Source organism: Piliocolobus tephrosceles, chromosome 8, assembly GCF_002776525.5.
Source record: "Piliocolobus tephrosceles isolate RC106 chromosome 8, ASM277652v3, whole genome shotgun sequence".
NCBI classification, from domain to species: domain Eukaryota; kingdom Metazoa; phylum Chordata; class Mammalia; order Primates; family Cercopithecidae; genus Piliocolobus; species Piliocolobus tephrosceles.
In genome coordinates, this window is record NC_045441.1 from 33,686,223 (window position 1) to 33,713,827 (window position 27,605).

General features: G+C 51.1%; 1 protein-coding gene across 1 annotated transcript; it reads left to right on the forward strand.

The window, feature by feature from the left end:
• The first annotated feature begins 1,363 nt into the window (after positions 1-1,363).
• RAMP3 (receptor activity modifying protein 3) lies at positions 1,364-27,605 on the forward strand. Its single transcript, XM_023226418.2, has 3 exons — positions 1,364-1,459; positions 20,782-20,914; positions 26,497-27,605. The coding sequence occupies exons 1-3, from the start codon at positions 1,402-1,404 to the stop codon at positions 26,750-26,752; spliced, it is 447 nt and encodes a 148-aa protein (XP_023082186.1). The 5' UTR covers positions 1,364-1,401; the 3' UTR covers positions 26,753-27,605.

The window sequence follows — 27,605 nt, forward strand, 5'->3', positions numbered from 1 at the left end:
CTTCAGTAAAAAAGCACAGAAAGTTCTGCTCCCAAATAAGGGTCTTGTTAAATAAAGTGGGTCTTTCTAAGCCAGGAGAAGGTCAGCTCAGCTCCTGGGAAGGTAGCAGTACCTACGGCTCAGAGGAGTGGAGGGCTCATCCCTGTGGGAGCCTGGGCCTGTGCCCCAACCTCAGACCAGCATGTGCCCCCAGGGGTGGTGGGTGGGCCCTGGAGGGCAGAGAGGTGCCTCTAGCTGGCTCTCGGAAGTCCTGGCCAGTGATAATTCTGCAGACACCATCAAGTGTCCACTGGAGCCAGGGCCTGTGCTAGGGGCTGAGGATGACAGAGGCAACCCATCTGGCTAAGTGACCTGTGGCTGGAGAAACTGAGGCCTTCCTTCCCCTCAGGGATGCTGATACTCTCTGAGGCCAGGTCTTTGGGGGCGCCAGATACTCTCGTCCCTCGGTTTGCTTGTGGCTTGGTCCTTGATGTGTGATATGTCTCTGTGTGTAGCTGCCACATCCTCCAGTCTCTCTCATACACACTGTTTCCGAAGCACACACTCACAAACACACCTTGTCTCAGACTCAAACTCACACATGCCACACACACACCATACATCACACACTCCACGCACACACATGCATCTACACATACCCCACATGCACATCACACACATACTCTATGAACACCACACACACACACACACACACACATACACACGCACACACACACCCTAACCTCCTTCATGCACTTTCCTGACCCTTGGAGACCTGGCTCCTAGATGTGTCTCTGCTCAAATGTCCCCTTCCTGCCTGGGGGCAGCTCTGGACTCTGGTCTACTTTCGGCCAGGGCACACCTAGCCCACCCCCAGGTCCACCTTCCTCCAGTCTACCCGCAGCCTCCTCTAGGCCATCATCAGCCAGCGCTTCATCCTCACCTCAGCGCCCTCCCCGGTCTACCCCCACAGTCTGCCCCCCAGCCTGGACGGAAGTTCCCCATGTCCTTCCAGCCTGCAGTCCAGCTTACTATCAGCCGGCCCCCACTCTCACTCCAGCTCACCTCCCAGCCTGCCCCTGCAATCTGCTCCCAAAACGCTCCTTTGCAGCTCAGCACCCCAGTCCCGCTCTCAGAGCCGGCACCCCCCCAGCTAGTCCCCAGCTCGAAACCCAGCCCTCACCCCTCTCACCCCCGCTGAGATTCCAGCCCAGACTCCAGCCGCCCCCGTCCCTCCCACCCGGCGCGCCTGCAGGGCCTGCACCCCACATCTGGAGGTAACTGGCACGGCCGGAGGCGTGGTCTGGGGGGCGCGGCCTGGGGGCGGACTCCCTGAGGCCCCGCCCCACCCCAACCCCATCCGGGCGTCCCCGGTTGCACCCCGAGCCGGACCAAGAGTGACCCAGCCGCGGCCGGCCAGCCATGGAGACTGGAGCGCGGCGGCGCCCGCAACTTCTCCCGCTGCTGCTGCTGCTCTGCGGTAAGGGGCCGTCGGCCCGCATCGGAGGCGCCCCCACTCCCCGGAGTTCATGGGACCCGCGTGGACCCGCGGCTTCCCCCACCTGCGCCGCGGTCCTTCCTTTCCCCCTGAGCTCGGGAGGGGCGCACAGTGACCCTGGCGGGGTCCCCGGGCTCTGCGGGAGGGTTCACCCGGGAGAAGCTGAAGGCGAAGTACTCTGGCGGGCAAGGGAGGCACAGGGTCCCCTCCGGGCTCTTCTGCCGGTGGGGTCCGGCAGCCCCCGCTCCTCCTAGTTGTGATATCCCCCCACTCCCCAGTTCTGGGGTCGCCTCAGGGTGGGCGAGAGAGGAGGCGGACCAGGTCTGGCTCCTTCCCCCTTCCCCCTAGGATGGGCTGTCGGTGAGGTAGTGAGCTCCCTGTCCTGGCATTGAGTGCCCGCCCACCACTCACAGGGGCGAGGGCGGGTGGACTCCAGACTGGGTAGCTGGTCCTCCCAGGGCCCTTCAGTGTGTGGACGCCTGTGTGTGTCTTGGAACCGGCTGACAGGGGAAGCGGGGTGACTCTCTGAGCCGTCCCCTCCTAATGTCTTCTTCCGCAATAAATCAGGACTCTAGGGAGAACCGTTGCTCACAAAATGGAAATAGATTAAACTAAAAGCTTAGTTTGAAGTACTTTACTAAAGAAATTATCCAAGAGAAAGTGAGAGAGAGAGAGAGAATGTATGTAAGGGCTGTTGGGAAAGAGTGCTTGCTGAGGGCTGGGGTCCACTAAGCGGTGACTGAGCCTAGCCAGTTCTGGGGGGTACACTGGTGATGGAGGGCCCTGGTCTGGTGGTCCCGTTTCCCTGACTGTAAGATGCAGCACTGGGCCTGTTTTGATGATTTGGGATTTGGTAAGGGAGGTGGGAAAAGGGTGGACCAAACTCAGTGTTCATTTTCCTTCCATTGAAGAGGCCTTGGTGTGCAGGACATGTGTGGCTTCATTTGGTGTTCCAGGGCTGGAGCCTAGGACGTGGTTGATTTTGTGTTGAAGTGCAAAGATGTGTGGCAGCTTCTGAAATCAGGAGCATGCTGATTTGGGATTTCAGCAAACTTCCAGTGAGCGCCCCCCAGGTGGAGATCTTGGTGGCTATAATGGAAGGAAGGTCCTCTGGATTCATTCTGGGAGAAGCTGAGGCTTTCCTGACCATCTCCATTATGGAATTGAGAAGGACCACAGGCTTCCGCCTGCACAGAATCCCTCCTCTTAATAATCCTGTCTCTCGTGGACGCAGTTCCTGAGGGCCACTTCTTTGTCTTGTTGTGTTGGTGCTGACTGTCCCCCTCCAATGGGACATGGGTTCATGCTCCCTGGCCAGAATGGGGACCAGGCCCGGCTTCTCAGCAGACCCTCCCAGTGTTTGCCTGGCCAGAGTGAGATTCAAAGAGAGGTAAAACTTGCTCATGGTCCCAGGCTGATGTGTCAGAGGTGGGACTGGAGCCCACATCTGTCCTGGATGCTGCTGTGTCTGGAAGGAAGGAGCTGGGTGGGTTCCTCTTGAGTGAGGACTGGCTCAGGGGGACCAGCAGGGAGGGTGCTGGCCTCTGGGGCTTCTTTGAGAATTCCAAACCTTTTTCCAGAAAGCATTTGATGCTGTGCAGGGCTGTGGGGATGCGAAGTCTAGCAATTGTCTGCTCAGCAGGGTGCTTTGCTGTTTTCTATTTTGATTCAGTTCCTGCGACCTTTACTAATGCAGCCAGTAGTCCAGCCCTTGACTGGACTCTTCTGGTCTGGGTGAAAATCCCGATCATGATCCCAAGATTACAAAGCACTCACTGGCCTCAGTTTCCCAGCTGCAATGTAGATGTAATAATAGCAACCTGCAAAGGGCTGCTGAGACCGTCAGTTTGATTCCATTCAGTTTAGTCCCTATCGTCTTGTGTTGGGCATGGGATTGTGAGTTGGAAGGATTCATGCTTCAACAAGGGGAGGTGTAGGAAGGCACCCACCAGTGACTGCACTGGGCCTCATGAGGCTCACTCACAGCACCCAAAGATGGAGCACCGTAGTGTGTGTGCCTGTGTGTGCAAGCATGTGAACATGGTACCACCATTTTTATCACTAAATGATGTCCTGCTACCATGTTACCTGTGGTCACATTGATTCTGCTGAATCAGGTGGGCCCAAGGGCCATGGTTGGATAGCAGTAACTCTGGTGAATTAAAGACTTGGTGGTGGCGGGCCGGGGGTAGTGGCTCACGCCTGTAATCCCAGCACTTTGGGAGGCCGAGCAGGAGTTTGAAACCATCCTGGCCAACATGGTGAAACCCCATCTCTACTAAAAATCTCTACTAAAAATACAAAAAATTAGCCAGGTGTGGTGGTGCATGCCTGTAGTCTCAGCTACTCGGGAGGCTGAGACAGGGGAATTGCTTGAATCTGGGAGGCGGAGATTGCAGTGAGCCGAGATCGTGCCATTGCACTCCAGTCTGGTGACAAAGCGAGATTCTGTTAAAAAAAAAAAAAAAAAAAAAGACTTGATGGTGGTGATTGGCCAAGAAGAGGCCCATAGATTTTTGGCACTGGAGTCTTCCTTGGAGGTTATCTGACCTCCATGCTCTTACCTACTCTTCATAAGGAAACAGAAGTCTGGAGGGTTGAGAGGAAGTTGCCCAACCACAGAGAACAGGGGCAGAGCCACCCAGAATCCACAGCCTCCCAAGGTCGACTGACCATGGCCCATGGTAGCCACTTGCCAGTCTGATCGATGCTCTTTCTGTCAAGGATGGGGAGAGCGCCTGTGTTTCATTTCCAAATGACTAGCCACAAAAGCCCTTTCTCGAGGAAGTGCATCTGTTTGGCTGTTTATCATCTCTCGGCGTCTGGAAGTCCCTGAGACAAAAGAAACACAGGCCGGCATGTTCTTTGTTTCCCGATGAAACCAACCAAAATGGATTTCTATTTTGATTCAGTTCCTGCGACCTTTACTAATGCAGCCAGTAGCTTGATTGGCAATGACCCTCTTTTGTGGTGTTGCCAGGAATCTGTCTTTACACCATTGTTCTAACATTGGGTGGGTTGTCAGATTTTGCTGGGAGCCCCTCAAGCCTCATGTGCACTAGAAATGAGCTTCCTGGGAGGACACTTGGTTTCTCAGGGTGCCTGCCTTGTGCAGGCCCAGGGCTGGTGCTGTCACAGGCATCCTCATAGCACCTCCATGGGCAGAGAAGTTATCTCAGAACACCTGCCTGAGGATGGCATGTGGTCCTCAAAGGCACATTGACAATCTGCCCAATCTGCCCAGGCCAGGTCCTTGCCATGGGGCATGTGGAGGTTCTGGGGTATGCAGAGATTTGGGGCATGCAGAGATTCAGGGAGGGGCATGTTGTCAGGGACCCCTCCTTCTCTTTAGATAGCTGCGCCACCTGGATGGGTGTTTGTAGAGTCCTGGGAGAGGGACTGGGCAATGCCCTGGCACTGGGGGTGGAGTGGAATTGATGCTATCTTTGCCTGGCTCAGTGGGGGAGATCAGGGGCTCAGGGAGAATAATAGTTGCCTGAGGGTAATGGATACTTACCAGGACCTTGTCCCAGAGCTGTGTTTCAGAGCATCATGGTTAATGTGAAAATGTGGCAGACGCAGGCCTTGTGTAGGGAGGTGGGCTGTAGGAACAGCCACGACTTGGGCTGGCTGCAGCAAATACCTCCTAGGAATGGGCTCGGGGGGAGAAGGCAGTGGTTCAGATTCGTTCTAACTTGCAGGATGACGAGGAAGGAAGGAGGGGAGAGGAAACAGGGGATGTAGAGGAGGGTAAAGAGGGACGGGGGAAGGAGGCAGAAAGGAAGAAGGGGAAGGAGGGGGAAGCGGAGGAGGAAGAAGAACTGGGCTGGGTCTCGGTCTGATAGGTGACAATCAGAGCACGCTGAGGGGGGACCATGCCAAGGGGTCCAGATCTAGGGGTTCAGATTCAGACCTAGGGATCCAGGTGGGCCAGGCTGCAGGTGTGGGCACTGGCCAGGAGGGACTGGGTGGGGCTAGCCTGGCTTGTGCCCACAGGGATGGTGGGCCGAGCTCAGGAGACCCACCCAAGGGTTCTGAGAGAATCTGTTAGGGAATGATGCCAGGCCCAGGGATGAGGACAGGAGCTGGATGTGGAGAGCAGCTAGGCAAACCTTCAGAGTCCAAGGCAGGGGCAGCTTTAGGATGGAGGTGCACAGGCCTTAGTTCTCGTCTGGCTCCACATGGTCCCTGGGGCTTGCATCCCTTGGTCACTTATGCCAGGGCTGTCTTTTCACCTGCAGGCAGGTGCAGTTGAGCAGGGTGGCAGAGGGAGGCCTTGGGAAAGTTGCTTTCTTTTGGGTCTCCATCGCCCCATCTCTAAACTGAGGGAGGTGATGAAGAAGACATGATGTTTTTCAGGCCCTTCCCAGGATCAATGCCGACCTGTACTCCAGAATCTGATGCAGAGCCCAGGCTTGGCATGGGGCTTGGAAATGCCCACTGGCAGAGAAGGAAAGGAAGGTGGGGTTTGGGGGCCAGGGCTAAGTGTGGCCACTCCAGCCAGGAGCCCTCAGGGCAAGGAGGTAAGCCTTGGATGAAGCCCTGCTTGGCAGACCAAGGGTGGGAATTGGAGTGAGGGTGTCAGTCTGAGGCAATGGTGACATGCCACCTGGAGACAGCTCTGTGGGCAGGTGCCCTGGCTTTGAACCTTGACTCCCCTGCCGTGTCTCATTGAGCAGGCAACTGACCCATCCTGCCACAGAGTTTCAGTCTTTTAAGTACCTGCCCTGTCTGGCTGTTGTAGGGCTTGGTGGGTTGGGCCACACTTAGAACAGGGCATTCAGGGAGCACTGGTTAATACTGAGGGAGGTGGAGAGCCAGGCTGAAGGGAAAGAGAAATGTGGCAAGGGTCTGCCAGGTAGGTGCCACTGGTTCCATTTCTGAATGGGGACACTGAGGCTCAGGGGGGCAAGTGAGTGAGTGTCAGGGTCAGGGGCAGAGCCAAGGTGAGCACCTAGAGCCTCCTGGCTCCTGCTTGCTGCTCTTCCATCCCCCGTGCCCTTACTCCTTGGAGTGTGGTCCTCGGACCTGCAGAAGGGGTTTGCAGAGATGAGTGCTTTGGCCTCCAAGCCTGCTGGGCTGGAATCTACATTGCTTGAGGTCTTCAGGTGATGGTCTGCACATCCGAGTGGAGACACATTGCTTTCCATCTCTCAGTCCCGGACCTGACCCTACGTCAGAATCACTTGGGGGTTTTAACAAACATGAATTCTTGGTTTCACACTCCAGAGGCTCCCATGCAATAGGCCTGGGCTGTGGCCTGGGTGAGCCTATTGTGCAGTCGACTCTGCTGGGTCTGTCCTATCTCTGGTGGCTGTCCTGAAAGATGACAGTGCTCAGAGGAACTAGGGATAGAGCCCCCAAGCCTCAGGGCTTTCTGGGTGGGTTCATGAATGGTGGTCCCCACCAGCCTCATAGAAGAATGGTTTCACTTTTGAGTCTCTTATTACTCATTGGTTCCTTCAAAGCACTTCAGAGTCTAGAGCTGTGCTACAAGAGAACCTGGGGTCAACAGCTTGGGACCCACAGAAATGAGAGCTGCTGGTGTCCAGGAAGGAGGCTGTGGTGATGGGGGACAGTCTGATTGTGGAGGAGGAGGGGCAGGTGCTGCCAGCAGCCAGAGGGTCCTGGAGCAGCAGCTCATGGGTGGGACAAGCTGGAGGCTGGGGTCAGCAGTGGTGGGAATAGGAAGTTGGGGCCCGATGGAGACTAACCTTGACAGAGATTTTGTAGGTGCACAGTTATTAACCAATGAAAACACACAGAATCAGAATCACTCTTTTTTACAAATGGGGAGACAAAGGTCCAGAAAGGTGAAGGGCCCGGTTTGGAGTTACACAGCAAATCAGAAACTAAATGGGATGAGGTCTCTGCCTTCTGGCAGATGTACCTGTGGGGCATCTAGAGGGTGCCATGGTCAAGCTTCAGAAGGACATAGGCCTCCCTTCCTGCAGAGATAGTACAGGCTTCTCTTGAAGGGACACCAGTTTCAGTCCTGGCTGGTGCTTGCCCGGGATTCCATGATGTGAAGCCTCAGAGGGCCTATTTGGGTTAAGTGGGAGAGTACTGTGACTGAAAACCCACTTCTGCCTTTCTATTAGACTTTAAATAAACTCTGAAGACCTGTACATCCTGCTCCAACCTTGCTCTAGGTCTACCTTTCCAAAGTCACTTCTTTCCTTTACACCCAAAAAGGTGTGTACCCCGCCCCCCCACACACAGTATACCCAGCTCCACTGTGCTCCTGCCCGTGCCCTGGACACCTCTGTTCCTCTGCTGTTCATGTTTTCTAATAGCTTCCTGATTTTTATCTATTTGTTCTGTAAATTATTGAGAGAGGAGTATTCTCCAACTATCTGCTGGGTGCGGTGGCTCATGCCTGTAATTCCAGCACTTTGGGAGGCCAAGGCAAGGGACTGCTGGAGCCTAGCCTGGGTGATATGAGATCTTGTCTCTACAAATAACAACAACAAAAAAATTAGCTGAGTGTGGTGGCACATGCCTGTGGTCCCAGCTACTCAGGAGGCAGTGACAGAGTGAGACCTTGTCTCAAATGAAAAAAAAAGAATTCTCCAATTGTAATTGTGAAATTGTGGATTTGTCATTTTCTTCTTGTAGTTCTGTTTTTGCCTTGTGTGTTTTGATGCTGTTATTAGGTGCATAAATGTTTAGGATTGCTATGTCATCTTGATGAATCGAACCCTTTATTGTATTGAAAAGACCCTCTTTAGTAATATTTTTTGCTTCCAAACATATTTTGTCTGATATTAATACAGCCACTCCATCTTTCTTTTGATTAGTGGTAGCAAGACGTGTCTTTTCCACTCTTTTATTTTGAACATATTTGAGTCTTTTCATTTAAAGTTGGATTCTTGTTGGCAGCCTACTGTTGGGCCTTACTGTTTGTTCTTATATGACAATCTTTGCTTCTTAGTTGAAGTGCTTAGACAATTTACTTTCAGTCTGATTATTGATATGGTTAAATTTAAATTTACCATTGTACCATCAATTCTTTTCCTTCCTTTTCTCCTTTTCTGCCTTCATTTGGACTTAGTGTTTATTATTATTACTCCATTTCTTCTTCCTCTTGCCCTTCTCCTCCTCCTCCATCCTTGCTAATTGGATGTAATTTTTTGTTGTTGTTATTACTCCAGTGGTTGGTTCAGGGTTTATGGTATATATCTTTAACTTATCAGTCTATCTTCAGGTGACATTGCACTGATAGCCTAAGAACCTGCCATTTCTCCCCGCCTGAACTTTGTGCCATTGCTGTCATACATTTTACTTAAACCAAAGTTATGAATCTCACAATACATGATTATTATCTTTTACAGAATTTAAACATCGAGAAAAATTCTATATATTTACTTACATAGTGAAAATTTCTGATGTCCTCCATTCCTTTGCATAGGTTCATATTGGCTTCCAATAGGCTTTCCTTGTCCCTGAATGACATCCTAAACATTACTTGTAGTTTGGGTGTGTGAGTGATATTTCCTTTCACCTTTTGTATGTTTGAAAAAGTTTTTATTATGCCTTAAAAAGCCAGCATTATTGAGATATAATTCACATGCCCCACAATTCACCCATTTAAAGTATACATCAATATTTTTTAGTACATTCCTAGAATTTTGCAACTATCACTATAATCAACTATAGAACGTTGTTGTCACCACAGAAATAAACCCCCTACCCATTAGCAGTCACTCCCTATTTCCTCCAACCCCCTTAGCCTTAAGGAATCACTAATATGTTTTCTGTCTCTGTCTCTAGATTTGCTTATTCTGCACATTTAGTGTAAATGGCATCATATAATATGTGAGATTTTGTGACTGGCTTCTCTCACAGTAGAATGTTTTTAAGGTTCATTCATATTGTGGCATGTATTAGCACTTCACTCTTTTACATACAAATAATATTGTATCCCATGGATATGGCACATTCTAGCCATTCATCAGCTGATGGACATTGTTTCGTCTTTTGGTTATTATGAATAATGCCGTTATGAACCTTCATGTAAAAATTTTTGTGCGAACATGTGCGGTATAAATTTAGGAGTGGAACTGTGTAGTCATATGGTAACTCTATGTTTAACATTTTGAGAAACTGCTAGACTAGTTTCCAACGTGGCTGCTTCATTTCACATTCCAATCAGCAGTAGTATATAAAGATTCCAATTTCTGCATGTCCTCACTAACACTTTTTTTTTTTTTTTGATACAGGGTCTCATTCTGCCATTGCAACCCCAAACTCCTCAAGCCATCCTCCCACTTCAGCCTCCCAAGTGGCTGGGGTTACAAGTGTGTGCTATCACGTCTGACTGCCTTTTTGATGATGGCCGTTCTGGTGGGTGTGAGTGGTATCTGACTGTGGTTTGATTTGCATTTCCCTGATGGTTAATGATGTTGATTGTCTTTTCATGTGCTTATTGATCATTTGTATATATTTTTGTAGAAATGACTATTCATATCCTTTGCCCATTTTTAATTGGTTTATTTTTCCCTTTATTATGGAGTTGTAAGAATTCTTTATGCAACCTGGATACAAGTCTTTTGTCAGATATACAACTTGCATATATTTTCTTTCATTCTGTGGGTTGTCTTTTCACTCTCTTGATGCTATCCTTTGAAGTACAGAAGTTTTAAAATTTGATATGTCTAATTTATCTATTTTTCTTTTGTTTCTTGGGCTTTTGGTGTCATGTATAAGAAGACTTTTTCTCACACAAGGGCACAAAGATTTTCTCCTGTGTTTTTCTAAAAGTTTTATTTATTTATTTTTTGAGACAGAGGCTTGCTTTGTTGCCCAGACTGGAGTGCAGTGGCACAATCTCAGCTCACTGCAACCTCCACCTCCCAGGTTCAAGTGATTCTTGTGCCTCAGCCTCCCGAATAGCTGGGTAGTCTAAGAGTTTTATCATTTAGCTCTACAAGTAGGTCTGTGATCCATTTTGAGTTAATTTTCGTGTTGAGGTGAGAAGGGTCCGACTTTATTCTTTTGCAAGTGTATATATATCCAGTTGTCCCAGTACAATTTGTTGAAAAGAGTATTCTTTCCCTGGTGAATTGTCTTGGTACCTTTGTAGAAAATCAATTTATCATAAGTGTGAGAGTGTATTCCTGGATTCTGAATTCCATTCCATTGGTCTATTTATCTAACCTTATGCCAATACCATGCTATCTTGATTACTGTTGCCATGTTGTAAGTTGTAAGATGGGATGTGTGAGTCCTACAACTTTGTTCTTTGTTTTTTTTTGAGACGGAGTTTCACTCTTTTTGCCCAGGCTGGAGTGCAATGGCGTGATCTCGGCTCACCGCAACTTCCACCTCCTGGGTTCAAGCAATTCTCCTGCCTCAGCCTCCCAAGTAGCTGGGATTACAGGCATGCGCCACCATGCCCAACTAATTTTGTATTTTTAGTAGAGATGGGGTTTCTCCATGTTGGTCAGGCTGGTCTCGAACTCCTGACCTCAGGTGATCCACCCGCCTCAGCCTCTCAAAGTGCTGGGATTACAGGTTTGAGCCACTGCACCTGGCCAACTTTGTTCTTTTTCATGATTGTTTTGGCTAATTTGTGTCCCTTGCTTTTCCATAGAAACTTTAGGATCAGCTCATCAATTACTGCAATGGGCCAGCTGTGATTTTGATAGGGATTGCATTGAGTTTGTATATCACTTTAGGTAGTACTGACATCTTAACAATTAAGTATTCCAATGTGTTAGCATAGGATGTCTTTCTATTTATGTAGATCTTTTAAAATTTCTTTCAACAGGCCTGGCATGGTGGCTCATGCCTGTAATCCTAGTACTTTGGGAGGCCGAGGTGGGTGGATCACCTTAGGTCAGGAGTTGGTGACTAGCCTGGCCTACATGGTGAAACCCCATCTCTACTAAAAATACAAAAAATTATCTGGGCATGGTGGCGGGCACCTGTAATCCCAACTACTTGGGAGGCTGAGTGAGGCATGCGAATCCCTTGAACCTGGGAGGCAGAGGTTGCAGTAAGCCGAGATGGCGCCACTGCACTCCAGCTTGGGTGACAGAGTGAGACTCTGTTACAAAAAAAAAAAAAAAATTCTTTCAACAATGTTTTATACATTTCAGAGTGCAAGTTTTGTCCTTTTTAGTTGTGCTTGTTACTAAGAATTTTACTATTTTTGATTGTATCGAAATTGGAATTGTTTTCTTTGTTTCCTTTTTGGATTATTCATTGCTAGTGCACAGAAATACAACTTATTTTTGTGTGTTAATTTTGTACCCTGCAACTTTGCTGAGTTAGTTTATTACCTGTTAACAGTCTCTCTGTGTGTCTGTATGTTGATTCTTTTAGATTTTCTACATATAAAATCATGTCATCTGTGAATAGAGATAGTTTTACTTCTTCCTGTCTAACTTGGGTGCCTTTTATTTCTCTTCTTGTTTAATTGCTCTGGCTAGAACTTCCAGTACTTATGTTGAATAGAAGTGGTGAAACCAGGCATCCTTGTTTTGTTCCTGATCTTGAAGGATAGCGTTGTCTTTCATCATTGGTTATGTTAACTCTGGGCATTTCGGCCGGGCGCGGTGGCTCAAGCCTGTAATCCCAGCACTTTGGGAGGCCCAGACGGGCAGATCACGAGGTCAGGAGATCGAGACCATCCTGGCTAACACGGTGAAACCCCGTCTCTACTAAAAAATACAAAAAAAAAAAAAAAAAAAAAAAAAACGAGCCGGGTGAGGTGGCGGGCGCCTGTAGTCCCAGCTACTCTGGAGGCTGAGGCCGGAGAATGGCGTAACCCCGGGGGGCGGAGCTTGCAGTGAGCTGAGATCTGGCCACTGCACTCCAGCCTGGGACAGAGCGAGACTCCGTCTCAAAAAAACAAAACAAAACAAAACAAAAACAAACAAAAAACTCTGGGCATTTCATATATGGTCATTATCACGTTGAGGAAATTCCATTCCATTCCATTCCTAATATATTGAGTGTTTTTTAATCACAAAAGGATATTGGATTTTGTCAAATGCTTTTTCTGCATCAATTGAGAGTATCATGTGGTTTTCCCCCTTCATTCTATTAATGTGATGTGTTACATGAATTGACTTTCTTATGTTGAACCACCCTTGCATTCCTGAGATAAAACCTTCTTGGTCATGGTGTATAATCCTTTTTATATGTTGCTGGATTAAGTTTTGCTAGTATTGAAGGTTTTTACATCTATATTCAGAAGCAATATTGGCCTATGATGTCTATGGTTTTGCCGTCAAGATTATACTGCCTTCAGAGAATGAGTTGGAAGATGGGGAAGTGCTGCTTGTTCTATGTTCTGGAAGAGTTTGTAACAGAAATAATTTCTGCTAATTCTTCTTTCAATGTTTGGTAGAATTTGCCAGGGAAGCCATCTATACCTGGGATTATCTTTGGGAGAAATTTTAAAGTTAAGAATTCAATCTCTTTACTTATTATAGACCTGTTCAGATTTTTGATGTCTGCTTGAACCAATTTCAGTAGTTTATGCCTTTAATAGTGTCCTAGGTTGTCATAACAAATTACCATAATCTGGGTGACTTAAAACCCATTTTGGAGGCCAGAAGAACCCAGGTGTTGGGCACTCTTTCCCAGCCTTTCCCGAAATTCTGGTGGCCCCAGCCGTTCCTTGGCTTGTAGTAGCATCACTCCCATCTCTGCCTCCATCTTCACACTGCTGTCTTCTCCCTGAGTGTCTTCACATCATCTTCTTTCTCTGTGTGTCTTTCTCTGTGTCCATATTTCTCCTTTTTATAAGAATATACCAGTCATGTTGGAATAGGTCTTCCCAAATGACCTAGCTTTGACTTGATTACCTCTGTAGAGACCCTATTTCCAAGTAAGGTCAGAATCTCAGGTATACTAGGGGTTAGGACTTCAACGTATCTTTTTTAGGGGAAGCACAATTCATTCCATAAAAAATCCTAGTAAGAACAAATTCTTACTAAGAATTTGTCCATTTCATTGACATTATCTAATTTGTTGGCATATAGCAGTTCATAGTATTTGCATATAATTTTTTTTATTTCTCTAACACAGGTAGTGATGTAGTGATGTCCCCTCTTTCATCCCTGATTTAGTAATTTGAGTCTCTCTCTTTTATTCCTGGTGAGTCTAGCTAAAGGTTTGTCAATTTGTTGATCTTTTAAAAGCTTTTTTTTTTTTAAATGAGCTTTTGGTTTTGTTGATTTTTTTCTATTTTGTAGTTCATTAATTTCCCCTCTAATCTTAATTTCTTCCTTTCTTCTGCCATCTTTAAGCTTAGTTTGATCTTCTTTGTCTGGGGCCTTAGGGTGGAAGGCTAAGTAATTGATTTGAGATCTTTCTTCTTTTTATTTATTTTATTTTATTTTTTATATATTTATTTTTGAGATGGAGTCTTGCTCTGTTGCCCAGGCTGGAATGCAATGGCGCGATCTCGGTTCACTGCAACCTCTGCCTCCCAGGTTCAAGTGATTCTCCTGCCTCAGCCTCTTGAGTAGCTAGGACTATAGGTGCATGCCACCACGCCTGGCTAATTTTTTGTATTTTTATTAGAGATGGAGTTTCACCGTGTTAACCAGGATGATCTCGATCTCCTGACCTCATGATCTGCCCACCTCGGCCTCCCAAAGTGCTGGGATTACAGGTGTGAGCCACTGCGCCTGGCCTTATTTATTTATTTGTTTGTTTGTTTATTTATTTATTTATTTATTTATTTATTTATTTATTTATTTTTAGAAACAGAGTCTTGCTCTGTCACCTAGGCTGGAGTGCAATGGTGCGATCATGGCTCATTGCAGCCTCAAACTCTCAGGCTCAAGTGATCTTCCCACCTCAGTCTCCCATTTGGCTGGGACTGCAGGTGTGCCACTATGCCTGGCTAATTAAAAAAATTTTATTTTGTAGAGATGAAGGTTTCGCTATGGTGCCCAGGCTGGTCAGGAACTCCCAGCCACAAGCCATTCCACGTGGGATTATAAGAGTGAGTCACCATGTCCAGCCTTTTTTTTTTTTTTTAAGTATAAGTTTTTACAACTAAAAATTTTTCTCTAAGTACTGTTTTAGCTGCATCCCTCTAAGTTTTGGTATGTTGTGTCTTTTATTTTTATTCCTCTCAAAACCATATCTAATTTTCCTTGTGAAATCTTCTTTGGCTCACTGGTTATTTAGGAATGTTGTTTATTTTCTACATATTTGTGAATTTCCCCAAATTCTTTCCGTCTTTGATCTCCTTCTTTCTTTTTTTTTTTTTTTTGAGAAGTTTCACTGTGTTGCCCAGGCTGGAGTACAATGGTGTGATCTCGGCTCACTGCAACCTCTGCCTCCCAGGTTCAAGCGATTCTCCTGCCTGAGCCTCCTGAGTAGCCGAGAATACAGGTGTGCACCACCGTGCCTGGCTAATTTTTGTACTTTTAGTAGAGATGGGGTTTCGCCATGTTGTCCAGGTTGGTCTCGAACTCTGGATCTCAGGTAATCTGCCTGCCTTGGCCTCCCAAAGTACTGGGATTACAGGCATGAGCCACCACGCCCAGCCTTGTCTTTGATTTCTAATTTTATTCCACTGTGGTCAGAGAAGATTATATAATCCTTTAAAATCTATTCAGGCTTTAACAAAGTCTCATGTCTTTTTTGATTTTTTTTTCTTCTTTAAAAAATTATTTTAGTCCAATAAAAAATTATTTTATTTATTATTATTATTTTTCAAGACAAGGTCTTGCTCTGTCACCCAGGCTGTAGTGCAGTGGCATGATCATGGCTCACTGTAGTCTCAAACTCCTGGATTTGAGCAATCCTTCCACCTCAGCCGCCCAAAGGGATGGGATTACAGCTGTGGGAGGCTTGCCACGCCTGCCTCCATTGTTTTTGACAACACCCTCAGGCATGGACTTCTGCTCTGTTCCAAATATAGTCAGTCCCTTCTGCAAGAGCTGAGGAAACGTCTCTCTCTCCTTACAGCCTGCCTCTTCCCCTGAGCAGGACCTGGAACTGTATTGGACTTGGGGATAGGACAATGGCCTGCTTCTACCATAATGACATCTCTGCCCCACAAGCAGGCACCGGTGAGGGAGACTGTAGTTTCTGATTTTGGCTTGCTCCTCCCAGTGTGGAGCCTCCACCCTACCAGTGAGCTGGGGTCGGGGGGTTGGGTTCCCAGTACTCTTGGCCTGCCATGCCTGGCACAGAACCTCCACCTTAGAAGTGGGGACTGGGCAGGCAGGGAACCTCAGTCCTCTAGGCCTCGTCTGCCCAGAATGAAGAGACCTCCTACAACATGGAGCTGGGAGGGATATGCCTGCTTGTGCCAGGGTGAAATTGTAGCCCAGGACTGGGAGCTGGGGTAGAGAGAACCTCCACTTGTGGTTGCACCCACTGGAGTACAGGCTGTACAACCAGAGCTGGGGTGTGGAGTGGGAGCAGGTTGTAGCTCAAATATCACAGATTCTCACTATTCTTCCTGAGATGTGGTAGATTTTCTTGAATAACCTTCTTCATTTGATGTGTGCCCTTAGGATGAGCTTCTCATACCACCGTCCCAGAAGGCTGTACCACCTTGTTGAGTTTCTTTTCTTTTCTTTCGACAGAGTCTCACTCTGTCACCCAGGCTAGAGTGCAGTGGCACAATCTTGGCTCACTGCAACCTCTGCCTCCTTGGTTCAAGCGATTCTCATACCTCAGCTTCCCGAGTAGCTGGGACCACAGGTGCATGCCTCCTCGTCTGGCTAATTTTTGTATTTTTAGCAGAGACAGGGTTTCACCTTGTTGGGTCTTTCTATCGAGGTTATACTTAGTTGATTTTCGATTGTGAGCTGCTCATTTTCCTTGGAAAGTTAATGATGGCAGCTTTCTAAGGGCTGCAATGAGGGTGCCCCCCTCTAGAGAGGGTTTGGGCTTATTTGCTTCTGTGGGGGCCTTTCCATGGTAATCAGTTTAAACTTGGGGTTTCCCTGGGTCCATCCGGGTCATGTGAATTTGGGCTGTGAATCCACAAGAAGGTCAGCCTGTGCTTATGACCTCTCAGAGAGGGGTCCCCCTCCCTGATCAGTGCCAGGTCCCATTCCTCCTAGTTGGCTGAGGGTGAAGAGTTATTTCTGGTTCACCTGCCTCTGAATGTCAGTTTATGGGGCCTTTCATTGGACTTCTCATCTTGGCCTTTATCCACCCCCAGTTTTCCAGGCTGGGAAGATGCCTCCAGGGCAACAAATCCATGGCCCTCTGGGTTCCGCTCCATCTTGTCTTTAGCTTGATAATTTCTTGCTATCTTGTCAGCTTCTTGATGATTTTATGAATGTATTGTTTGTACTTTATCCAGGCTTTCAATTGTTTTCAGTAGAAAGTTTGTCCAGACATCTGCCATATGACTGGACATGGACGTGTGTCTGCTTATCTTCTCTACGAGGATATAGTGAGGCTTGTATAAGGCTTTTACAAAAACCGCCGCAAGCGGTGTCCATCAGAAGCTGTGGGTGGTGCCCGGATGTCAGGATCCTGGGCTATTGTCCAGGCTGTCGCTAACAAACTGTGGGATTTTGGGTGAAGGTGTGGCCTCTCTAACATTGCTCTTATGGAAGGAAGGACACATGCCCTGAGGTGGCTGGGGGGACCAAGTGGGCTTGTCCCTGTGAGGTCCCAGCTGTGTCTGTGGACAGCTGAGCAGGAGGTGGTGGGCAGTGGTTTTTACCCCCAAGTTGCCTAGTGCCCAGTGAGCCCTGACGGGCTTTGGGAAGCGGAGGAAACCCCAGCATGGAGCTGACTGCCCATTGGGGGAAAGCTAGCTTCGGTAGGCTTCTGCCACTTCTGATAGTGTGGGGAGGACCGCAAGGAGCAGGGCTGATCGTCCAGGGCACCTGCTTTCCCTTGGGGACTGTCAGCTCACACTGCTTCAACCGCTACCATCCTGGGGTCCTCACATTCATGGCATAAATGCTGCTGTGGACCTCCTGACACCAGGCCTGAGCTGGGAGGAGGGGAGATGCACATAGCAGAGCCTCGACAGCAGGGGCGCAGTGGGGCCCCGCCGCCAAGGAGAGGGGTGAGGTGGGGGTGTTGGTGGGAGCTGTGGATTTCCTCCTAGGGAGATGGGAGTGGGCATTCCCAGCTGAGGAAGTGGACAAGGCCCAGTGAGAGCAGACAGGATGGGGAGCACCTTGCTTTGGCTGGAGGAGTGAGCCAGGAGGGTCTTGGGTGCTGTGGGTGAAGACAGCAGGCCGGCATGCACAGATGACTACCCTAGAGCTGTATGACCCTGGGAGACCTTTCTAGGCATCAGCCTCTCCATCTGTGTAGTGGGTGTTATAGTGCCCTTGGAGGCTCCTGTGATGCCTGGGACAGGTGATAGGGGCTTAGGGGCCAGGGAAAGTACAGGCTGGGTCCTCAGGGACCTCCTGACTCCCCTGGCCTCAGCAAGCCCTCACTGTGTGGCTGGCCACTGTCCCCACACTGGCTGCTGTTCTTGGCCCGTCTCTGGGCCATTGACTGGTATTTGCTAAAGCTGTGTTGCTTTGGGCACCTGGACCCATCCTGCTCCATGCTCCTCCTGCTACCTGGGAAGCTCAAGTCCTCTTAGATGGTCCCGATGGGGCCTGTGCATTTTTTAGCTCCCGATAGCCACTGCACCATCCCCTTCAGTGGTCCTAATGCAGCCCTGGTCATGCCCCCTTCCTGCCACTGACATCGGAGCTCAGGTCTCCTTCTGACTGTGGCTGCCTGTACACGCAGCCCCTATGTGGCCTGTGCATCTTGATAAGACTTCCTGATACTCTGTCCTGGATTCTGCCCCATCTATTATGTGCTATATCGTCAATCACTCCCCTAGTTGGACTGAGATCCCTATGTCTTCCTCTTGCCCCCTGGACCCCCGATGGCAGGTCCTCTGAAGACAGGAACCAGACCCTCTCCCTTTCCCCTTGTCCAAGGATCCAACATAGTTTGCAACACATGATAGCGGTGGTCCAGCATGTTTCGCTAATCTTTGGATAAAATTCACTGGGTTGATAGTGGGTACTGAGCCACCATCTCCATGTGCAGACCCTGTGGGACCATGTGGGGGACCTGTGCTACATGCAGGGATGGGACAGGTACAGAATGAGCACGTGAGCACATGGCCCTTCTGTGAAGAGATGTGAGCACCCCAGAGGCTCATTCAGGGGCCAGGGCCCTAAGTGGGGTATGTGGCCTTTCAGAGAAGCCAGGCCTGCAGCTGTGCTAATGAGACAAGTGAATGTAGGGGTCAGGGACATTCCAGGTGCTGAAAACCATGCAGAGTGGCCAGAAGGCCCTGAAAGACCTGTTCTGGGAGAGCCAGTCACTGACCCCATGTCCAGGGGCCGTGGTGGGGACTTCACCCAGCCTGTGTCCTTGCCATCTGCTTACACATGGCAGCAGGCCGACCACTGAGCCATAGTCTGTGTGCTTCCCATCCCCAGGGTTCCCTGGGGCCTCAAGATGCCCTGGGTCCTGGGGAAGCTTGCATGGACAGAAGGGGAGATGCGAGCGCCTACACGGGCTTCTGGGACCTGCGAGCCCCCTATCCAACTTTACCAGTTGTGACCCCCAGCGGCCCTTCTCAGTACTGTCAGCCTGTATTCTGAGGTATAGGTTTGGGCAGTCACAAAGGGAAGAAGGTGCCTTGAGCCTGGGAACCCATGACCCTGAACAGCTGGCAAGCCCTTTTGCGTTCTCCTCTGTGGGGTTCCAGGTGTCCTGTTGCAGGGGGTGGGTGGGCTGAGCATGCCAATTCCCTTAACCCTGGGATCTGGACCCCTCCAGCCTTCCTTTGGCCTCAGACAAGCCACTCCCTTTTGCTGGTGTCAGGCCCTTGTTCAACCAAGGGTCTCCCAGGGTCTTCCCTAATGTTAGGATTAAGCAGGCTATGCCTCTTGAGGAGTGTCTGGGGTGCTGTGGTCTGGTGGAGCAGGTCACTGCACTGGAAGGTGGTCCTGTGTAAACGTGCCATTTCCATATTAAAGTGACTTATTCAGCACTTGCTCAGTGCCCATGGTGAGCCACACACACGGAAGAAGATCAGACTCTGAAATGCCCACTGCTTTCCCTATCATTGAGCCAAGACTTATTGAGGGAATGAATGAATGATACATTCCTGGATGGTGGCACTAAGCATTTCAGACCTAAGTTAGCCAGCTCAACCTCCTTGTGAGGTGGGGCCTGTATCCCTCATCTTGCGGATGGGGAAACTGAGGTTGAGCTGGTAACCAGTGCAGTGTGGGTGTGAGCCAGGTCTGTCCCATGTCAATCTGGAACCATTTTCTTGTCTGCTTCTTCATGGTATTTCCTCTAGCCCAGCACCGGCCGCTGGAACACAGATGACAGGGCTGTGTACACACATGCACATGTATACATACACATACACATACACACTAAGACATAGATGGCAGGGCTGTGTACCTCCACACACACACGCACACACACCAAGACACAGACAGCAGGGCTGTGCATGCGCGCGCGAACACACACACACACACACACACCCCGGACACATATGCCTGGGCTCTCTCTTGAGTATATGATGACCGCCAAAGCAGAGGTCAGGTGAGGGAAGTTTAGGAGCAGGGAGGTCCTGTCATCCGGAAATGGGATGACCGTGGAGACAGCCCCTGAAGGACAGGGGGCGCTGCTCAGTGGGAGGGAGGATGTTCCCCGTGGGGAAATGTGTGGAGCAAAGGCATGAGGTGGAAGGGGAGGGGGTGTTTTGGTGGGCAGAGGTTGGGAAGGGCAGTGGGGAAATCCTGGGACAAGCAGCCTGTGTCAGACCCTGAGAAAGTCCAAAGGACTCATTCCCATTGCTGGCAACAAGAGTTCCTGCAGTGGCCTCAGCCCCTGATTTTTCCCAGAATCGGAGGGGGACTTTGACCGGGAGGGGGTGGTCCCTACTGGCCTGGAGCCCTCCTCTGCTGCCCCTGCAGGCATTGGGATGGTCCCCAGGATGTTCCCAGGCTCCTGGGACTCCTAAGCTGGAACTGGAGCCTCTTTGCCAGCCCTGATCTGCCCAAGACCCTCTCACCACCTCCCAAGGAGTTTGGCCCAGGGTCTCACTGCCTGATCCCTCCCTGTGTCACTGCCTGTGAGGCGGTAAAGTGAAAAGGTGGACTTGTCCTGTCTTGGGGACAGGTCCCTGTGTGGAGCCTCCTTTCTGCACTGACAGGTAGGTCAGGGTGGAGGGTGGAGGACCCCACTGGAAAGGTCTCAGGCTTGCAAATGGAGCCTTGCTAGTGAGTCCTCGAGTTACGGGCCCTCGGGCCTCCCCTGTCCCGGCACCCCCAGTGTGAACTGCAGTGGAATTCTCACGACTGTCCCCTCTCCAGGTGGGTGTCCCAGAGCGGGCGGCTGCAACGAGACAGGCCTGTTGGAGAGGCTGCCCCTGTGTGGGAAGGCTTTCGCAGACATGATGGGCAAGGTGGACGTCTGGAAGTGGTGCAACCTGTCCGAGTTCATCGTGTGAGTGCCACTGCTGGGCCTGGGATTTGCTCTGACCACAGCGCTCCCCACTGCCCAATCACTGCCTGACTACAGCCTGACCGCACTCTACCCAAGGCCTCACCCATGCCCCACCCACAACCCACTGTAGGCTGCCCACAGCCCTTTCATGTGCTGCCCCACACTTTGCCCAGGACCTCAACCATGCCCCTATTCACACTCTGCCTTTGGCTCTTGGCTCTGGCCACCCCACCCACATCCCACTGGCACATCACTCATGGCCCCACCCGTGCCCCACCCCTGCCCGTGGCATTTGTGCCTCCCACACCCACAGCGCATTCCCAGCTTCCTATCCCCCATTCTGCATCCTCACTCTGATGTTATAGCAATTCTACACTGTGTCTCTGCTTCTCCCTCTCCTCTGTTATTTGGAAATCCTCCCCATGCCTGCTTTTCCTCCTGTTCCAGATTAGTGCCATGCCCTGGGAGTGTCCAGTTCGGGGGTGCCCTGGCCTGGGGGTGCCCTGTTTGGGGGGTGCTCTGCCTGGAGGGTGCCCTGCCCAGGGAGTGTCCAGTTTGGGAGTGACCTGGCCTGAGGCCGGTGCTACCCTACCCCGGGGGGGTGCCCTGGCCTGGGGGGTGCCTTGCCTGGAGGGTGTTCCATCTCTCCTTGCAGCCGGAGCTGGGTGGACATTGTTATGTGTGTCTTTCTTACAGCATCAGTCACGGCTGGATCTATTCTTAGTGGTCAGAGGACTTAGAGGTATTGGGTTCCAATGGTTTATACCAGGTGCAATTGTGGACAACACCCCATAGTGAAGGGAGGGCCCCTTGTTCTAGAAGCTTCCCAAGTTTTTTATCTCCTTACCTTCTTGGAAATCACTCATGACCTCACAGTCCTCTGTCTCACCCCACTCCACTTCTGGCTTTGCAGTCTTGTGCCACTCCCTGGTGGCTGCTGCCAGACTCAAACTGTACTGGCCTCATGCTTTTGCATGTTAGCACCCCAGCCTCTGCCCTCTGTAGAGACACTGACCATGGCCCTGCCCCAGGAAGCCTCCCCGGCCCTGGCCATTCTGGTGGCCCAGCAGATGGGGGCTCCTTGAGGCTGTCACATCTGCAGCCCCACTGCCTGGGGGAACTGCTTGCTGAACCAAGTGGAATGGAATTCTGAGTCTGCTGGGAAGGGGTGCTGGGATTCAGGAAAGGGTTTTGCAGGCTCCTCCTGGTCCTCAGTGAGCCTGGACACAGGCGTGGAATAGAACCACAGGTGGGGGTGGAGTCAGGGAGGAGGAGGTCATAGCTTCATAGCTTCTGGTCTCGCTCCTCTCTGTAACCTGCTAAAGCCTTGGTAAAGAGACTAAATAGAGATGTCCAGCCCTGGGTTGGGAGGACAGGAGTGGAGGCAACCCGATGGGCATCTGGAGTCAGTGAGTGAGTGGGCAAGAGCCACTGACTGAGTGCCCTTGGTGAAGTCAGACCTGATGCTGGGAAAGGGGAGCTAGGAACAGCCAGGTTGACACTGCAGAGGCCTCCTGAGACCTGGCTGGCAGCACCAGCTCCCAAGAGAGTGGCAAGAGTGGCTGAGAAGCAGTGAGGTGTCCAGAGCCTTCTTCCACCCCAGCTGGACACTGGAGGTGTATTCTTGGAGCTGGTGACACCAGGGTTTCTGGGCCTCCCTGTGTAATCGAGAACGTGTCACGGTGTCCCAGAGAGGGAGGCTGGAGAAAGTGGCTGACATGCATTGTCTTTTGCCACTGGGTCCAGGAGGGTGGTCTAGGGTAGGATTGGAGCTGTCCTTTCTGAAGAGTGAGACCAGCCAAGAGAAAGGACCTAGAAGCAGTGATCCCCCACCAACTTCTGGAAGCTCTGGGAACAAGCTCTTCTGCAGGGCCGCAGTGTCTCATCAGCTCTCAGTCCCTACTCCCCGTCACAAGTGTCCAAGCAGCGTCCCTGGACATCTGATCTAAGGCTCTGACCCTGAAGGACAGAGACCAGAGAGATGGAACCAAGCAACCCCGGGGGCCATGCACCAAGAAGAAAACGCCAAACGTCACGACTGGTATCTTCAGAGGGCAAACAACTGTCTCTCATGTGATGAATGAGAACAAAGAAAGAGCCTTAGAAATGGAGGACGCGATAGAAGTGAAATGGAATAGAAAGGTTGGAAGGGAGATGTTGAGGAAATCTCCCCAGAATAGGAGAGAGAGGATGATTAGGAGGTCAGTGGTCAGTCCAGGTGTAACACCAAGATAGTAGGAATTCTAGAAAGAGAACAGAAGAATGGAGGGATAAAGGGCCCTTGCCAGGGGCTGAGAGCATGAGCTTGCAGCTGGCGAGGGCTTGCCCAGTGCTGACATGAGGGAGGAAAAAGTCCTGCATGGACCCTGGAATATCAGAGCTGCAGAAACAAAGGAAAACTTCTACACCTATCCAAAAGGAGGAAAAAAATGAGCTCCAGGTTGGAGATGAGGGGATCAGAGGCCTTCAGGCTCACTACAGCAGTCCTGGAAACCGAGGACTGTGGGATGCAAGGACCTGAGAATTTCAGACTGTGATTTCTCGGCTAGTGTGCTATTTCCCGCCAATTTGTACACTAAATAGAGAGAAACGAAAATACTGTCAGACGTGTGGCATCTCCAGCATCTTATTCCCACATACCTTTCTCAAGCTCTGGCGGCTGTGCACCAAGATGTGGAGCAAACCACGACAAAGGAAGCTGTGAGATTTCGGGAGCAGAGCCAAGGCAGGAGAGAGAAGTCCCAGGGAGGGCAGTGCCCCAGCGTAGCAGCACGCACTGGGTGGAGGCAGCCTGGCCCACGTGGAGGGCACCCGATGCTTATCTGACACAGCGATTGCCTGCCCATGCCCTATAGCCCAGCTCAGTCAAGAACGAAGGACACCCCTCCCTTTCCCCTGAATGTTCATTCTGCTTTGGTCCCCACTGAAGCAGGGTGGGCCTTGGTGAGCTTAGTGGAGAGGTGGCTTGCTCCCCTCAATAGGACTGGTCCACATGACAGCCCCATCAGGAGTCATGGCTGGGAAGACCCTATTCCCCAAACTTGCCCATGGCCTGCCTGTGGCCTTCCCTGGGGAAGGGTCTCATTGCCCCTCGGGGCAACCAAAGTGTGTGCTCTCCTGGGAACCTCCCTCCAACAGCAGCAATGGGCTCCTTCTGTACCCAGTTAAGGAGCATTGCTATGGGATTTCCAAATGCAACACTGTATTGCCTGGGAACACACACTCAAGTGGTGAAACCTAAAGCAAGGTGGGCAAACCCCCCAGAGGTGGGTTGGGGGAGAGGGAGTCTGACTGGGGGGGTTTGTCCAGCTTCCAGTCTGCTGGGTTCCTCTCCTTCCCATCCTGGGTTGTGGTGCATCTTTTTTAGGGAGAGTGCTCTCGGGAGCCGGACTGAAGGAGGAGTGGGGAGGCCCCAGATTATCCAGGGGATGAATAAATCATAAATAGTTCCTGGTTTTCTAGAGAAGCACTGAGTGTGGGCTTCTCTAGAAATGTGACAAACATGCAGATTTTGTGGATCCACAGAGATGGGTGCTGTGCTCAGCTCTGCCCCAAACCTAACAGCTGGGTTGGGCTCACCCCATGACCTGCTCTGTGCCAGGCACTTGCTGGGGCACATGGACCTCAACTCATTTGGTTCTCTCAACCACCTGATTGGATAAGTGTTATTAAACCCACTTACAGATGAGGAAACTGAGGTCTAGGGAGGTTAAATGACATGGCCCATATCACAAAGATGGTGAGTGGCTGAGCTGGAGTTGGAGAGGCCCCGTCATGTTGGCTCTGCAACCTGAGCCTGGAGCCACTGTCCATGCTGTCTTCTGGGATTACCTCTGCTCCGTGGGCTTCTCCATGTGGCCTAGCTTTGGCTGGGAGTGGGGTTTGGGAACAGCAGGGCTTTCAGCCCTGCCTCACCTCCTCTTGGGACAGTTCTGGGGCTGCACATCACTCCTCTTGCTCTGTAGACTCTCTGTCCACAGAGGGTCTACTCCAGGGTCTGTCTGGCTCATCTCAGCCCTGAGGATGGTTGTTGGGGGTGGCATTCCTGGGTAGCAGTTCAGTGGAATGACTTCGGAGGCACAGAGGTTACCGCATATGATTCTCATCACGCACATAGATGCTGGGAACTTCTGAAGGTGAAGGCTGTTGCACGGTGCTGTTAGACGGCTCCCCAGCTCCTGGATCCGCTGGCAGGGGGTTGGGGTGGACAGCAGGCCACTGAATCTGAGGCCCTGTGGGAGAAGCAGGTCAGGGGAGATGAGGGTTTGTCCATGGACCTAGCTGTTGAGGTGTCTCTAAAGCCTGGGCATGTCTTAGGGGCTGCATCGTGCCTGAGGCCCAGGATAGCCAACAGCTCTGTACTTGGATTCGAGGCTGTTCCTTTTGCTCTGACTGTTCTCTGCCGACACTACCTGGAAAGGCACAGGTATGTGTCTGACCTACATTCCAAGGTGCTGACAGCCAGCCTTGGATCAGTCAGGAGTTGGTCTGAGTAACTGTACCTCGGCTCACCAGACCCTTCCTGGGGCATGGGGTTGGGAGACCAGGAGAACCCTGGGTGGAGTGGGTCAGAGTCCCCGTTTCCCACCGCTTTCTGATGCTTTGGGAAATCTATGCCCAGATAATGTTCCATGCAGGAAGCAGCTCTTTCCTGTTGATGGGCCGAATCAGTGGCTCCCTCCTGGGACAGCACAGGAAGGAGGAGATGGGCTACTTTCCCATGGGGAAGCCAAGGCAGGACCCTTCACACTCCTGCATCTGTCCTCATGCAGCACAGGCGTGAGGAAATGCTGACCCTGGACAGAAGGGTTGGCATCTGGGCAGGAGTTCATCTAACTTCTTCTAGAACATCCTGAATGAGTGGCTGCCACTCTAGGCCTTGCAGACCCCAATGACAGGGAGGTCATCACCTCCACAGGCTGCCCATTGGACCAGGTGGTGGCTGGGAAGTCCTTTATGCTGAGTTGACCTCTGGGTCTCTGTGGCTATAGCTCTTGGTCAGCATGAGGACTGTCCAGAGCCTGTGCTGGGTGGACATGGAGCATCATGGGTGGTTTGCTGAGTGCCCTTCCCATCTTTGATCTCATGGACAGGGGGACCCACAGAAGGGGGCTCCACATGTTCTGTTAGACGGGGCGAAGGAGGCAACTTCCGAGAGATGAAGAGGCAGGGACTGGGGCTCACAGGTGTGACTCCCACTTGGCTACCACCTGGCACATGAGGGCAGGGTGACTTGATTAGGAGGTGGCTTGCCCCTGGCCTCAGAGAGACCCTCCTCTTGGGCTCTTAGGGTATCCTGGATGATGAAGGCTTTGCAGGTCCAAGCGGCCGTGATCCAGGCACCCTTTGACCCTGGAGAAGCATGGCTTGGTGTGTCCACTGGGCAGAACTGGGTAGTGCTTGGAGGTCCAGGGGAGCTGGGCTGAGACCCTGGATCCTGGGAGCTCATGGCCTCAAAGGCAGCAAGTCATGGTCAAATGGGACTGGACCCAAACCACCCTACCCATCTTCCTGGTCTCAAGTCAGGTCAGGTGTGAGGGGGGATGGCGAGAGCCTGGCTTTCTCTCCCTCTGCTTTTGCAGGTACTATGAGAGTTTCACCAACTGCACCGAGATGGAGGCCAACATCGTGGGCTGCTACTGGCCCAACCCCCTGGCCCAGGGCTTCATCACCGGCATCCACAGGCAGTTCTTCTCCAACTGCACCATGGACAAGGTTCACTTGGAGGACCCCCCAGATGAGGTTCTTATCCCGCTGATCATTATACCCGTCGTTCTGACTGTCGCCATGGCTGGCCTGGTGGTGTGGCGCAGCAAGCGCACCGACACGCTGCTGTGAGGGTCTGGGTGAGAAGGAATTGGTCACACTTGGCAAGCTGGAAGAAAGTTCCCTGGGGATGGGAGAACGGATGGGTGCTGCCAATCTCCAGCTACCGTGGCCACACCCCACCTGGTCATGGGCAGACCCCTCCCTTCCTGGGCTGACCTGCTCCCTCGAGGCCATCCTGCTCCCTGGCTGAGGCTCAGGCTATCCACCCAAGCTCTTTGCTCATTCTAAGGCCAATGGAGGAAAATGTGATAAGGCCAGAGCTTGTGTGCTGGGCACAGAAATCACCTGCTGTGTCCTGTGCTCTGTGCTGGGCTGGAGCCTCTGCCCAGAGGTTTCTATGCCATTTCTTAGCACAGAATCCAGCCTAGTCTTAGCTGCAGTCTAGGTCCTGCTTAGACTAGAACTCCTGGCTTGACCCCATCTCTGGTTCCTGCCTTGGCTCCTGCCCCAGCCCTGGCCCCTGCCTACATCCAGACAGAAAGACAGGCAGGGGCTCTTGGAAGACGTTCCATGCTGTGGAAGATGTTCCGTGCTGTGAACTCCGAGCCCTCCTAGCGGGAAGACAGCGGGAAAGGCTGGGAGGAGAAGGGAGGGGCTGGGGGGTTCCCAGGAGCCACGCGTGGCCTGCAGAGTCCATTCCATCATGATGCTGTGCCCACTATGGGCTGTGTCCGTGACCAGAGGCTGGAATGGGGGTGTGTCAGAGCCCCTCACCAGGGCTTGCTGTGCGGATGGGGCCTGGGCCTCCTTCCTACAGGGGCTCCTCTGTGGGTGAGGGGCCCTCTGGAATGGCATACCATGAGCTTGTGGCCTCTATCTGCTACCATCTGCATTTTATCTGAGTAAAGTGTACCTTCTGGAA